This window comes from Otolemur garnettii, unplaced genomic scaffold (genome assembly GCF_000181295.1).
Source record: "Otolemur garnettii isolate 467f Iridium unplaced genomic scaffold, OtoGar3 scaffold00152, whole genome shotgun sequence".
NCBI lineage: Eukaryota > Metazoa > Chordata > Mammalia > Primates > Galagidae > Otolemur > Otolemur garnettii.
In genome coordinates, this window is record NW_003852547.1 from 1,249,010 (window position 1) to 1,264,878 (window position 15,869).

At 42.3% G+C, this 15,869-nt stretch overlaps 2 protein-coding genes across 4 annotated transcripts in view; one reads left to right on the plus strand and one right to left on the minus strand.

The window, feature by feature from the left end:
* LYPD5 (LY6/PLAUR domain containing 5) overlaps positions 1-2,935 on the minus strand; it is a 17,734-nt gene extending 14,799 nt beyond the window's left edge. The window contains exon 1 of the mRNA XM_023518972.1: positions 2,703-2,935. The gene's annotated coding sequence lies outside the window, so the exon portion shown is untranslated. The remainder of the gene's footprint in view (positions 1-2,702) is intronic.
* Positions 2,936-3,079: 144 nt separating this feature from the next.
* Positions 3,080-15,869, plus strand: part of LOC100955803 (zinc finger protein 283) — a 19,472-nt gene continuing 6,682 nt past the window's right edge. The window contains exons 1-5 of one of the 3 annotated variants that reach the window (XM_023519003.1): positions 3,080-3,223; positions 5,396-5,467; positions 7,823-7,928; positions 12,657-12,744; positions 15,037-15,163. In XM_023519003.1, the coding sequence (XP_023374771.1) occupies positions 7,897-7,928; positions 12,657-12,744; positions 15,037-15,163 (247 nt within the window). In that variant the 5' untranslated portion in view covers positions 3,080-3,223; positions 5,396-5,467; positions 7,823-7,896. Of the gene's footprint in view, positions 3,224-5,279; positions 5,312-5,395; positions 5,468-7,822; positions 7,929-12,656; positions 12,745-15,036; positions 15,164-15,869 lie in introns of those variants that run through there. The other 2 variants (XM_023519002.1, XM_012811172.2) reach the window with 2 other exon arrangements.

The following is a 15,869-nucleotide window of genomic DNA, read 5'->3' on the forward strand; positions in this document are numbered from 1 at the left end:
AAAAAAAAAAAGATGTTAATAAGGTTAAACTGTTTGAAGTATATTTGGTGTCTTTATTTTTAGTAGTTAAAAGTCTTCTCTCTCTTTTATACAGGGCTGTATACAAGCAGCACTGAGGAAGCATACTCTGAGTCTATGTACATACTGTTTTGTCTATTTGGAGAGCCCTGGTGAGGGCCATAAGTTAGGCCTTTTGAGCTGGTGGCTAGAGACAAAGCCTTGGCTTTCAAGGTGCCCTGCATTCCCTGCTCTACAATGACTTTGGTCTATGAAGCTGTTTTCGTCCATAAACATTTCTAATTCTGACTTTTCCAATGGCTGGTCAGTCAGGTCAGGGCAGCCAGGAAATACTTGTTTGATTATCCAAACACAGTGATGAGTGGGAGATTGCTTGAGCTCAGCAGGTAGCAAGGGACAGGGTTTAAAGCGGTCATGGCTTTGAGCCTCACCTCTGGATCACATCTGGATAAGATGGCTTTGTATCTGCCTAACCTTCCCAAGGTTAGCCAGTATCCTCTCTTTTGCTGTAGTAAGAGAAGGACATGGTAAGCAGTAAATACAGATATAGTGATGGGTTTTCTCAGTGTAGACTTCTCAGCCTCCAGTAATACATCACAGGTGGCAGGCCCTGCTTGGGGTCAAGGAGGCCATCCCTTTGTTGTCCTATCAAGGCGCTTGGAGAAACAGGCCACTGACTTCTTAGTTGGTCCAAAGGTTTGAGTTAAGACCTACAGGCTTAGGCCTTGTCTTTTATGTACAAAATGGCCAAAAGGCTTTTTATTTATTTTTGAAACAGTCTCACTTTGTCACCCTCAGTAGAGTGCCCTGGTGTCATAGCTCACAGCAACCTCAAAGTCTTGGGTTCAACAGAACCTCTTGCCTCAGCCTCCTGAGTTGCTGGGACTACAGGTGCCTGCCATAACACCTGGCTAGATTTTTAGAGATGGGGTCTCACTGTTGCTCAGGCTGGTCTTGAACTCCTGAGTTCAAGCAATCCATACCCACCTTGGCCTCAAAGAGTGCTAAGACTATAGGTGTGAGACACCACACCATTTCAAAGGCATTTTAAAATCAGGGAGTCTTAGAGCTGAAGTGGTTGTTAAAAGTGTGATTATATGCATTTTGGCATTCCTGGGGCCATATCAAGTGTTTAAAATGTTTTCTTCTTCTTCGATTTCTTTTTTTTTTTTTTTTTGAGACACAATCTCACTATATCGCCCTCTGTAGAGGACTGTAGCGTCACAGCTCACAGCAATCTCAAACTCTTGGGCTTAAGTGATTCTCTTGCCTCAGCCTCCCAAGTAGCTGGGACTACAGGTGCTTGCCACAACACCTGGTTATTTTTTGTTGCAGTTCTCATTGTTTAACTACCTTAGGCCGGTTTGAACCTGCCAGCTTCAGTGATATGGCTGGTGCCCTAACTCCTGAGCTACACGCACCAAGCCAGGATACTGCCATTTGAAAGCAAAGATCTCTTAGGAGCCTTTATCTGAGGGGATGCAAAAGAAAGGCATCTTTTACATCTAAAACCATAGTCAGCACGTGTCTTCCAACAAGGTGGTCAGTAGAGTATTTGCAACTATTGGATGTACTTCCTGGACAGTGTGGTGAGGCTTGTGAAAGTGGAAGCACTTGGCCATGCCAGGTGGCTCACACCTGTAATCCTAGTACTCTGGGAGGCCAAGGGGGTGGGCTGCTTGAGTTCACAAGTTCCACACCAGGCTGAGCAAGAGTGAGACACCTGTCTCTACTAAAAGTAGAAAAATTAGCCAGGCATTGTGGTAGGTGCCTGTAGTCCCAACGAGTCAGGAAGCTGAGGCAAGAGGATAGCTTGAGCCTAAGAGTTTGAGGTTGCTGTGAGCTATGATGCCACAGTACTCTACCCAGAGCCACAGAGGGGAGACTCCATCTCAAAAAAAAAAAGAAAGAAAGAAAAAGAAAAAAAAGAAAAGCGGGTGAAATCACTTAAAACCCATCAGCTCATGATTCTTTGCATTTCAGTAACCATCTTCTAACCTGTATACATATAAATAACAGAGATGGTATATGTATTTTACTTTTTAAAAATTTTTTATAAAATAGGGACTAAAGTGAAGTGTATATGTGTATACGTATGTTTATAACATGGAAAGAAATGTGGGATCTGTATATCAGGTTTGTAATATTGTTCTACATACTAGGGCTTGTGAAGATGTTAACAGAGAAAAAGCTAATTAGTAAACAATCTTTTTAAAAATGGCTGTTAAAAATGTAAAATAGGCTCAGCGGCTAAGTAGCTCAAGCGGCTAAGATCCCAGCCACATACACCAGAGCCGGTGGGTTCGACTACAGCCCGGGCCTGCCAAACAACAATGACAACTACAACCGAAAAATAGCTGGGCCTTGTGGCGGGTGCCTGTAGTCCCACCTACTTGGGAGGCTGAGGCAAGAGAATCACTTAAGCCCAGGAGTTGGAGGTTGCTGTGATGCCATAGCACTCTACCCAGGGAGACAGCTTGAGGCTCTGTCTCAAAAAAAAAAAAAAAAAAAAAAAGTAAAATAGCGCGGTGGCATATAATCTCTAACATAATTTACCTCATGTCTAGGGATACAGACTCATTCGAACAGGAACTTAAATACTAGTCCATACACATATTAAACAAGACCACACAGGGTTCCAGACACTGAATCGGATCCACAAACTCACTCACAGACACACCCACCTGTTTTGTTTAACTGCCACTCTTCAATTGCCAGACGCTTGTACCCAAGGTACCCAGGAGGTGTCGCTCGAGGTCATGTCCACGGACTTGACCTGGACACTTCTGCTCACTCAGGTCTAAGTCCCCGGAAACCCCATTCCCATCGTCGCCCGCTCTGGACACCAGAACGAGTTCCCAGCCTTTGTTGAAAGCTTTTAATTTGTTCTCTACTCGTAAGTAGAGTTCCAGTCTTATTTCGCAAAAAGCGCCTCGGGCGGGCGGAGCCGAGTTGCATGCTGGGAAGGAGCAGCCCTCCCTCCGTCTTCCAGGCACTCACCCTCTGGGAACTACATTTCCCAGAAGTCTTCGGGTCGGGGGTCTCTTAGGGGCTGGGCGAGTGTGCCAGTGCTCAGCTCTTCTTTTGAACCCGCTCCCAGCCTCTGAGAGTTTCCCAGTTATTATTTCCCATAAGCCTCTGGGTGCAAACTAACCTCGTCTCCGTGTCCCTTTCCCGTGTCCTCAAGGTTTTTGGACTCTGCGCGGTGAGTTGTGTACGTAGTAATCAGCCCGCGTGAGGCAAGTAGGGCTCAGCAGACATTACTGGGCCGTATCGGAACTGGCCCTGAGGGTAGGGGTGACATCCGGGGCCTGGAAGTGAGGCGGTTAGGGTCACGGACCGGGCGTGTAGTGTCCGGAGCCTCAAGACTGTGTGTATGAGCAGCTGAGGGGGACAGTGTGTGACAGACTATGTGACAGGGCCAGAGGGGGTTCCGTGACAGTGAGTGCGGTTAGGGATGGTGGGATACGTGGCCTTATTTGTAGGTGTGGTTTGCTTTGATGGAATGTTCCAGGTTCCTGCCGTTATGCTATCCTTGAACTTGCTTACCGTTAAATGACAGCAAGATGTCTATATGACAACAGGTCCCAGAATGGACATTTCAAGCAATTCGGATGCGAGTTTTCGATCTGGAAGTATCCTGCTGACATCGTGAGGAGGGAGTCTTAGGGGTAGAGTTCCTAGAAGGGGCCCCTCTTAGAGGCTCTTTGAGGGCCAGCTATACGTTTCATAGCTATTGCAACCAGACCTCTGTCCCTGAGTATTGCTGTCAACTCAGAGACAGACTCCAGCTTCTTCCATTTTAATTTCATTTGGTTATGTGTGGCAGAAGGTAGATGTAGCCCTAGGTGTTTCGTTCTTTCTTTTTTCTTCTTTTAAAGTTTTAAGAGAAAAAATACAAGACTAGGTTTATCGTCAAAATGATGTAACAAATTCAGATGATACAATCTTAACTCAAAGAATATCATATTCTCCAGAGCGAGAAAACTTTTTGGTGGAAACCATGCCAGCTTTTGGTTTAATGAAAAATTTGCCATGTTCATTCTCAATCTTTGATCCTACAAGAGATTTCTGCATCTTTGATGCTGTGACACGACAGAGGGTGTTTCTTTCTCCATCTGGTTTTTCCTGCTGCAGGAATCTGATTTTGTAGATTTTTTGCAGGAACTGATGTTTGTTGTCATGTTCATCAAGAATTTTTCACAATTATTCTTGAAATGGTTGGTTTGGGGGGGACTACCATTGTCTGTTACAGTAACTTCTAGTATGTACTCATCTGGCTTTCTCAGTCTGGTTTCCTTGATTTTGTTGTGATGAAAACTACATCAACACAGGTAAAAGTACACAGGAGAGAAGCACATATGTTAGTGGTGCTAGCCTATCTATGAGGGTGCTTGCCTAGCAGGCCTGTGCTTGGGTGTAGCCATTATAGTGGGATTTGGACCTGCAGGAACCTGGCCTTTGGTGTCTGCTCAAGCCTGTAAAAGAGTGATGTTCCACACATGTCTTCCATAGCCTTTTTGCTGCCTGGTGGTCTGGTAGTTTGTATTTAATGGTGGTCTCAGATTGTTCCATTCAGATTCCCTCCCTGCATGGTTACATCACGCTGGCTGTGTCCCTCTGGCAATGGCTCATCTCAAGACAGCCATCTCCACACAGATCTGTCCTTATGGGTTCAGGTACCAAATCTGCTTTTCTCCTTTAGACCTGGGTGTGGTGAGGTGAACACCATACAAGGGAAGTCTCCTTGCATGCTCTATGAACTCATCATATGCTTGTTCTGGAGACAGGACCTTCCTGCTCAGGGTTTTCTTGAATCCTAAGTCCAAAGTAGTCCTTCTCCAAGAGATTGAGGTGTTCACATTCTTTGTCAAAAAGCACTTGTCCCTTAGCAAGTTTCTGGGATCCCAATGTGGAATGTGGGGACGGTAGGGGTCTTCCAGGGGTCTTTTTCCTGGGGCTTCTGTGCCAGGAACAATGTTGGGGTTTTACTTCCTGGGTTTTGTGGCCCCAGAAAAGAGGGGGTCAGAAGTCCCAGTTACCCAAGCTCAGTTGACCTGGTTCAATTACTCGGCAGAACTAGAAAGTTCAAGTGAGGCATGGTGGTAACTGAAAGCAAAAGTGAGTGGCAACTGAAAATAAAACTCGGGCAGCACAGCCAGGATAGAAAGCAAAAGTAACTTACACAAGGTTCAGGGTAACAGAGAGAGATTTTATTTAGGGAGAACAAAGAGAAAGTTTAGAGCATTTCCAAAGAGACTTGGAAGTAGGTCCCTCTCATGAAGGAGAAAAGGTGAGAGAGACCTCATTTTTTCTTTTTAAATTATGTCTGTACTGTGAGAGATGCTTGTGTTTCATGATTCCCCTTTCTCCCCAGTGCCACCAAGTTCCTAAGAAGGACCTCGAGAAGAAGAAAATAAATTTTACCAATTTAGAAATCAAGATTCACGTGAGTTTGTGTGTGTGTGTTTTAAGTACATACAATTACTTTTGTTTCTAAGTCATGAGAACATTTGCTTTTCTTGGCTTATATATTGACTAGTATTGTCTCCTGGGTCTTCCTTCTGGTGAATGACCCACCATGCCACCTGCTCAGATAGCAAATTATTTAAATTCTCCAGTGGATTGTGATATCATAAAAAAACACCTCCTGGAGATTAATGTTACAGCTTTATTTTAGATTATGATTACTTGAGGAGATTAGTATTTATTTATTTATTTATTTGAGACAGTCTCACTATGTCGCCCTGAGTAGAATGCTGTGGCATCACAGCTCACAGCAACCTCAAACTCTTGGGCTTAAGCCGTTCTCTTGCTTCAGCCTCCCAAGTAGCTGGGACTATAGGTGCCCGCCACAACACTTGGCTATTTTTTTGTTATAGTTGTCATTGTTTGGCAGGCTGGGGCAGGGTTCGAACCCGCCAGCTCTAGTATATGTGGCTGGTGCCCTAGCCACTGAGCTACAGGCGCTGAGCCGAGGTTAGTATTTACGTGTGGTATTGTGCACAAACTATTTTTTATCTTTTTATTGATTATTTTTCATAAGATACAATATATGTGATAACAAATGTTATTAGTACATATTGAGTGTGACAATTTTTAAATTTTTTATTGTTTGGGACTCATTGAGGGTACAAAGAATTAGGTTACACTGATTGATTGTATTTGTTAGATTGTTCCTTTTATAATTGTGCTATTTTTTATCTCTCTTTTTTTTTTTTTTTTGCAGTTTTTAGCCGGGGCCGGGTTTGAACCCGCCACCTCCAGCATATGGGGCCGGTGCCTCACTCCTTTGAGCCACAGTTAATAGTCATAATTTTTAAAGCAAGCCAAGGAAGGTTGTTAAATCAAGGCAAAGTTTCAACCAATAAATATTGTGTTTTGTGAGGCTTTTTTGTTGTTGTTTTGTTTTAAGATAGAGTCTCACTCCTGTCTCCCAGGCTAGAGTGCCTGATATCATCCTAGCTCATAGCAACCTCAACCTCTTGGGCACAAGCTATCTTCTTGCCTTAGTCTCCTAAGTAGCTGGGACTACAGGTGCCCACCACAGTGCCTGGCTACTTTTTCTTATTTTTAGTAGAGACAGAATCTCACTCTTCTTCAAGCTGTTCTTGAACTCCAGAGCTCAACCATCCTCCTGCCGTGGCCTCCCAGAGTGCTAGGATTACAGGTGTGAGCCCCTGCACCTAGCCTGTTTGATGAGGCCTATAAAGTGGAATTGTGGGCTCAACGCCTGTGGCTCAAGTGGCTAAGGCGCCAGCCACATACACCTAAGGTGGCAGGTTCGAATCCAGCCTGGGCCCGCCAAACAACAATGACGGCTGCAGCCAAAAAATAGCCGGGCATTTTGGCAGGCGTCTGTGGTCCCAGCTACTTGGGAGGCAGAGGCAGGAGACTCGCTTGAGCCCAGGAGTTGGAGGTTGCTGTGAGCTGTGATGCCACGGCACTCTACCCAGGGAGACAGCTTGAGGCTCTGTCTCAAAAAAAATAAATAAAAAAATAAAGTGGAATTGTGATTGAGCATTGAGCATAAGAGAGTGGTTTGTACCAGTAAGGGCAGGAACTTCAGATAACCTTCAGGCAGAAATGTCTTTGTGGGGAAGCACCTATGGCTCAGTGAGTAGGGTGATGGCCCCATATCCGAGGTTGTCAGGTTCAAACCCAGCCCCAGCTAAACTGCAACAAAAAAATAGCTGGGTGTTGTGGCGGGTGCCTGTAGTCCCAGCTGCTTGGGAGGCTGAGCCCAAGAGCTAGAGATTGCTGTGAGCTGTGGCGCCACGGCACTCTACCAAGGGTGACAAAGTGAGACTGTCTCTAAAAAAAAAAAAGAAATGTTTTTGCCAAGCATGGATTGTTTCAGTTCTAGCTTTGTAGGCTTGACTCAGACCCTCTGTGCCACATTTATAAAATGGGGACAAAATACCTACCTAATGGAGTTGTAATGATGTAAGATGAGTTTGTATGTGTAAAACTCCTTAGAACAGTGTCTGGCCCATAATAAGGTTTTACTGAATATTAAGAGTTGTTGTTAAGTAGCATTTCTGGATCTTTCTCCATAAGCTTTTTATAGATCATGTAAATGATGTAATGTTAAGCAATTATGATAGTTACGAACAAAAGTACTCAAGAATATTACTGTATATACAAATCTTATCCAATAAGACAGACTTTTGAAAGATATGTTTCGAGGATTATATCCAAACTGTTATTTTAATTGGTCATTCAGTGAAAAAGTAGAGAGGTGCAGCCGCACTACTCTGTACCAAATACCATTCTGTTTATGTACATATGTTTTCTTCCTCAGACTCTGAAGGTGGTTTACCTAATTTGTGTTGATTGTCAGGAGACTCTTCACAGTGAAAGTGTCTCATTAAATTGATGAGCAACAGCTACAGGATGTTCAAGAACTGGTAGGTATATTTTTTTAGGCCGCCGATTTTCAGTGATGGTCCTGTTTGCTCAGTTTTCTTAATAACTGAAATATACCCCTCTTCTGTCACTCTAGTTTTTACTTTTATGCACATATTTCTTTCTTTTTTTTGAGTCAGAGTCTCACTATATCGCCCTGGGTAGAGTGCCGAGTCACAGCTCACAGTAACCTCCAACTCTTGGGCTTAAGTGATTCTCTTGCCTCAGCCTCCCAAGTAGCTGGGACTATAGGCGCCCACCACAATGCCCAGCTATTTTTCGTTGCAGTTGTTTACTTGGTCTGGGCCAGTTCAATCCCGCCACCCTCAGTGTATGTGGCTGGTGCCATAACCACTGTGCTACAGGCACTGAGCTTATATGCACGTATTTCTGATTATGGAATTAATGCAGACTTGGTGCAAAAAATTCAGCGATCCAGGAGATGTATAGAAAAGGAAGTTAAAATTACAACTTCTAGAGTTGACCATTCTTAATATTTTGGTATTTTTTATTTATATTTTTTTTCTTATGAGTCTATGTGTCTTGTTTAGTTTCTGCAGAATAAAAGCACTGTATAATATAAATGAGTTGATGGTTTAATAGCTCTTAGTTTGAAAAGGAAATCCAACCTAGCTTGGTATGGTGGCTCACGCCTATGATCCTAGCACTCTGGGAGGGTCAGGCAGCGGGATTGCTTGAGCTCAGGAGTTTGAGAGGAGCCTAAACCTAAAAAAGAGCCTGTCTCTAAAAAAAAAAAAAACAAAAAGAAATCCAACCTAAATATGGTTTTTATTTTAATCTTGGCTATTTAGAGAGAAGAGGGAAATACCAGTTATTACCTTCTTATTTGAAATATTTAAAACTTTTAGGATTACAGAAATGCCATTTAAAAATTAATTACTGGGGCTTGGTGCCCATAGCTCAGTGATTAGGGTGCTGGCCACAAGTACTGGGGCCGGTAGGTTCAAACCTGGCCCTGGCCTGTTAAAAAAACAATGACAACAACAAATAGTCCCAGCTACTTGGGAGGCTGAGGCAAGAGAATCACTTAAGCCCAAGAGTTTGAGGTTGCTATGAGCTGTGACTCCATGGCACTCTCTGCCAAGGGTGACATATTGAAACTCTGTCTCAAAAAAAAAAAAAAAAAAATTACAAGGACAACAAAAACAGACTTTCAGAATGAGATTTTTTTTTTTCCTTCCTTCCTGAGACAGAGTCTTACCATGTCACCGTGCAACTCTTGGGCTTAAGCAATGCTTTTGCCTCAGCCTCCCAAGTAGCTGAGACCACAGGTGCCCGCCACAATATCCAGCCATTTTTTGGTTGCAGTTGTCATTGTCGTTTGGAAGCCCCAGGCTGGATTCAAACCCACCAGCTCCAGTGTATATGGCTGGCACCCTAGAGGCCCAAGCCCAGAATTAGATTATTTTAAAGGTTACTTCCACTGAGAATAGTAATAGTGGTAATAATCTCCAATATACAGCCATCTTACAAAAGACATATTATATTTTACAAATAATATTTCCAAGGACAGGTATAAATGCCAGATGGTAGAATAAGATTTAGTTGTAAATACTCAAGTAAACCACCAATTTGTTGAGACCAAGATTGAACCTCTAAGTTCTCAGCTTGACACCTAATTGGTTGTATTTTCTGAGACAGCTTCATAATGCTGAATTGTGTCTCTTCATCTGAATCTAGGAGGAAGGGATACTTCCTCTACATCTTTCTGAAAACCTTTTTTGCTTATATTGTTGTTCAGGGAGAATAATGTGCTCAATGCCTGACTCTTTTTTTTTTTCGAAACAGAATCTCACTTTGTCACCCTTGATATAGTGCCGTGATATCACAGCTCACAGCAACCTGAAACTCTTGGGCTTAAGTGATTCTCTTGCTTTAGCATCCCAAGTAGCTGGGACTACAGGCGCTGGCCACAACGCCTGGCTTTTTTTGTTGTAGTTGTCATTGTTGTTTGGCAGGCCCAGGTTGGATTCATACCTGCCAGCTCCAGTGTATGTGTCTAGTGCCCTAGCCACTGAGCTACAGGCACTAAGCCAATGCCTGACTCTTGAAATTTTAGTTAGCATTATTAGAATGCAAGCTCGAGAAACAGAAATTTACTTTGAGCAAAATAGAAATGATAGCATTAAGTTTTTTTGTTATATTGGCATAATAGATGATAATATTCTTTTTTTTTTTTTTTGGCCAGGGCTGAGTTTGAACCTGCCACCTCTGGCATATGGGGCTGGCGCCTTACTCCTTTGAGCCACAGGTGCTGTTCTGATGGGTAATATTCTTTATCTCCAATAGTAATGGCTAAAATTTATATTTAAGTAACTTTTATATACCATTCAATTTTTTTTTTTGAGTCAGAGTCTCACTATGTCACCGTTAGTAGAGTGCTGTGGCATCGCAGCTAACGGCAACCTCAAACTCTTAGATTCAAGTGATTCTCTTGCCTCAGCATTCCAAGTAGCTGGGACTACAGGTGCCTGCTGCAATGCCTGACTATTTTTCTTGTTGCAGTTGTCATTGTTTTAGGTGGGCCAGCTGGGTTCAAGCCCTCCAGCCTCTGTGTTTGTGGCTGGTGCTCCCCACTGAGCTATGGGCACAGCCTATACCATTCAATTGTTGAATGGATTTTTTTTACTTATTCTTAAATGCAGCCATCTATGGTAAACACTGTTCTCGTCTCTCTTTTGTTGATGAGGAAACAGAAGTACCAAGAAATTGGTAACCATTAAGCTCAGATTCACATCTTGAAAGTCTTATACCAGAACTTTTATCTTAATTTCAACAGAATATACCCCCCACATGATGTTACAGACCTGATTGCCTCAACAAGTTGGGTCATGGATGTTTTCAATTAATATTAACCAATTAGGGAGGGTATAGTGGGTCATAATTTTTTTTTTTTTTAATCGGAGCCTCAAGCTATCACCTGGGTAGAGTGCAATGGCGTCACAGCTCACAGCAATCTCCAGCTCCTGGGCTTAAGTGATTATCTTGCCTCAGCCTCTCGAGTAGCTGGGACAACAGGTACCTGCCACAATGCCTGGCTATTTTTGGTTGTAGTTGTTGTTTGGCAGGCTCAGGCTGGATTCAAATCTGCCAGCTTCGGCATATGTGGCTGGCAACTTAGCCACTTGAGCTACAAGCACCAAGCTGAGTCATAATTTTTTAAACCTTTTGCCTACTATTACATAGCTTCTAGGTTTTAGTTATTGGAAATTTTTTTTGGTTTAATATTTTTTGTGTATACATCTTGTCTGCTTTTCCAGTTGTTTCTTAAGGATACGTTTCTAGAAGTAGAATTTGGGGTTAGACTTTTCCCCAAATGCAAGATCCTGTGATAGCAGTATTTGGGGGATGGTAATACAATGACTAGAAGACATAATTTATTTTGTCTCTATTTTTAAGACAAAGCAAATATGCATAGAAATAAGTGTAAGACAGCTACTAAGAAAGGCCAATAGGCAATCCAGGTGACCTGCCTTAGGAACTCATAGGAAAGTATAAGCAATATTATTGGATCACAGCCAACTGTATGGAGACAACTGGAACTTACTCTGTCAGCTGTCTATAGTTTGTATTCTACTAATTTAGCTGCAACGTGAGACTAATATGATCAGGTGATTCAGCTGTTATCTAGAAGGTACCATGGCTGAGATAGGTTCAGCTGCAAATTAAACCCATCTATTAAGAAGGCATGAAGGGAAGCAGGATCAAGACGTCATCATTATATCCCCAGTATTACTCGGGGAATTTCAGCCATTTTTTTCTAGGCAGTACATGGGCATATGTAGAAATCATAGAGTTAATATAATTCATGGCCATGGTTAACACAGTTATGCAGAATACTGAAACAAAAGAACATTGTGATCACAATAAAAAGATTAACATTATTAATATATAAATGTGTAACTTTCTGAACTTTTTTTTTTTTTTGAGACAGAGCCTCAAGCTGTCCCCCTGGGCAGAGTGCCGTGGCATTACAGCTCACAGCAACCTCCAACTCCTGGGCTCAAGCGAGTCTCCTGCCTCAGCCTCCCAAGTAGCTGGGACCACAGGCGCCCGCCACAACGCCAGGCTATTTTTTGGTTGCCACCATCATTGTTGTTTGGCGGGTCCGGGCTGGGGATTCGAACCCGCCATCTTAGGTGTATGTGGCTGGCGCCTTAGCCGGTTGCTACAGGCGCCGAGCCACTTTCCAAACTTTTTTTATCTATTGATGTTTGATTGCCAGTCTTTATGTATGTGCATATATGTGTATTTTATAGATGTAATCATATTGTATATCTCATAACTTATTTTTTCTATTGATAGTATATCTTGATTATTTCTGAGTTCTGTGTCACAGAGGTTCTGGTATATTAGGAAGTCAGCATATGGGGGGCTTTGAGAAATTTCTGCTCCATCCTGTCAAGCTCCTGTGTCTTGACTAATTTCCTTCAGTCCTGGGCCCATGAAGGACATTCTGGCTTGGACCACGTGGCCATTTATCATTCCTGAGAGGTAGAAATGGGAGGAGGATCTGATCTGGGCACGACTGAGTAGTCTAAACCCATGCCCAGATTAGCATCTCCCAGGTACTACTAGAAACCTTGCTAAAAAACCTTGGGACTTGGAGTGAGAGTTTAGGTTCCATCAGTGGTGTATGGGGTGTGGAGTATAAGTAGGAATGGAGAAGATAAGCATCCCTGGTCTAATGCTGCATTTTCCTTCCCCAGTTCTGGCTTTTCTGGATTCTGTGCCTCACCAATAGAGGAACCTCATGGAGCATTAATTAGTTCTTACAGTTCTCGAACCATGACTGATGTAAGTTGGTATTTTTCCCTTTATGAAAGGGAAAAATGAATCTTTTAATTTTTTAAGGCTTTCTGCCTGACAAAACTCTATCCCTGAACCTACTTCTCAGTTCCTCCTATCTCAGTGAAGAATGGTGCCAAATAACCATTAGTGCCTATTGGATGATGCCCATAACTCCCTGTGTGCCTCTCCCCTTTCCAGTGTCATCATTGATCATGTTCAACATCTCCTGTGTGTCAGTCTTCTAGCAAGAGCAGTCAGTGATACAGCAGTGGAGGAATGGAGCTTAAGAGACTTAAACTTCTATCAAAGAAAGTTCAAAGAAATATAAAATATAGTATGCTTTTACTTGTATATAAGGAAAACCAACAGTGGATTGACTTCATCTATCAAAGGCACCAACAGGGCTCATATAAAGGAAGAAAGGGAAGAGAATGGAAGACTTCATAAGATTTTTGAAAGGAATAGTTTTCCTTTTTCAGAGCAAGATGCTGAGTAGAGGGCAGGTAGTGAAGAATCCAGTCAAAATACTCTGCCCGTAGACAATTAGATGGTCACTCAGAACAGCTTCAGTAGTTTATGTGTTCTCCAGGAGAGCTTAGGTGTTTAACTATGACATACCTATGCAAGGCTGGGTAGTGCCCTTTATCATCACATTTGTTATCACCTTTGTTCATTGAGGTCTGCACCATTTTCTCTTACCTGAATTTCTCATTACTATGTCAAGACTGTAGTGTGGTAAGTTAGTGATGAGGGTCCCATTGAACCACATGGGAAAACTTGGAATTCCTCCAAGGGCCTGGTTTTCCAGAGAGATAAGATGGAATTTGGGATTGCTTGGTCTCAGCCTTAGTTTATGTGACACTGTTTTATGCTTTGGGAGGCTCTTCTGTTTAGAATAGAGCATGAGTGGTTCTTCCCAGGGGTTCCTTAAGAGATGAACACTGGTAGCCTTTGGAATCACAAAGGACTCGACTTCCAGTGAACTTTGAACTAATGGATTTTGAAGTCCATTGACCAGGACATGTTGGTCTTGGGTAATATCTATGTCAAGTGCAACACTTTACGTCAATAAGTTTATCTCAGGGACAGGAAAGTATTAAGCAAGGGTGGTTGATGGTAACAAGTGAGAACATTCCCAGAATTAAGAAAATCTTCAGAAAATTTGTTCATTCTAAATGTACAAATACCCTAACTCTAGGGCAGCACCTGTGTCTCAAAGGAGTAGGGCACTAGCCCCATATACCAGAGGTGGTGGGCTCAAACCCAGCCCCAGCCAAAAAAAGAAACTGTAACAAATACCATAACTCTACTAATCTCATATATCCAGAGGATGAAATGAATTTCAGCTAATAAAAATATTTTATTTAGGGGTGGCGCCTGTGGCTCAAAGGAGTAGGGCACCAGCCCCATATGCTGGAGGTGGCAGGTTCAAACCCAACCCTGGCCAAAAAGAAAAAAAAATTTTATTTACCATTATAGTAAGTGGTAATAATTAGTAATGCTTTTGCTATAATGTAACAGAATAGTGTACTTGAAGCTTGATGATAATCCCCAATTTAATGGAAATCATTTTTATAAAATAGAGATTATATAATACATTTGGGGAAATGTTTTTGTTTTCTTTTTTTTTTTTTGAGACGGAGCCTCGAGCTATCCCCCTGGGTAGAGTGCCATGACCTGACAGCTCACAGCAACCTCCAACTCCTGGGCTCAAGCGAGTCTCCTGCCTCAGCCTCCCAAGTAGCTGGGACTACAGGCACCCGCCACAGCGCCGGCCATTTTTTGATTGCAGCCATCATTGTTTGGTGGGCCCGGGCTGGAGATTCGAACCCACCACCTTAGGTGTATGTGGCTGGCACCTTAGCCGATTGAGCCACAGGCGCCGAGCCATGTTTTTGTTTTCTTAGTTTTTAAAAGGAAAAGATGATTAGCAATTGACATTTACGAAGAATTTTTGAGGCAGACACATAGTGGATTATATAATTGCATATATGTATATATACACACACCTTTTATTTGATGGAGAAGAAAACTGTGATTATTTTATATATTACCAGACAGGTTATCTTACAGTAGCCAGGAAGTTTTGTGCTATGACAGGATTCTTCTATAACATGTAGATATTCTGCTTCAGCTGCTCTAATTTTCTTGCTTTTTCCTACTTGTGTCAAGTAGGCTTCTAGCTTACTTCATTGTTGTATTTTCTCTTTTTTGGTGGTTTGTCCTTCTTAACTTCTTTTTTCCTCTTGGAAGTATTTTCTTTAATTTTACAGGTAATATGTAGGTTTTTGTTTTCAGGGATTGGTGACATTCAGGGATGTGGCCATCAACTTCTCTCAGGAGGAATGGGAATGCCTGGACCATGCTCAGAGGGACTTATATCTGGATGTGATGTTGGAGAACTACAGTAACTTGGTGTCACTGGGTAAGATCATCTGTCCGCAATAATATAAAATCTCTTCTTTAAGACATCTGTTGGATTAGAAACAGGTTTGTTAAGCACCTTGTCCTTCTCCATCTCTCAGTAAGCTTTACTTGTCATCCCCTTTCTGCAATCTCCTCTCTTCTTTAATGACCAAGGGGCTGGATTTACTTTATAGGGCATTTATTTCGTAACCATTGTTAAAGAAAACAGGATTCATACTTTTTTAAACTTCAGATTTTCTGTAGATGTGTGTCTTTGCTACTCACATTGTGCTTCTCTTTTTTGAAGAACCATAAGAAGGTGAGAGCACAGTTAGTGAAGGAGAAGGTACCAAGAAATTAATGAGGGAGATAGGCAGGCCAGATGATGGGTGGTTTTATTGGTTTTCAGGAGGAATATGGATTTTTTTCTTAGTGATTAGAAGCCATGATTTGATCTATATGTTATGTGTGTTCATTTTTTTTTTAAGTTGTTATAATGAAGTTTTAGAGAAATAATTAACATTAGGATCTTCTGGGGTGGGTTAGAAATGTAGCATGTCAGGTCCTACCCCAGGACCTGCTGAATAGAACCTGCATTTACACATATCCCCCAATCATCCCTAGGCACATTAAAGCAAGAGGCTTTGTTGTCTTCTGACCCACATGCAGGGAAAATAGCTTGAAACAGAGACTGGGTGTACTTTGACTTTCATTTCTTTTTTTTT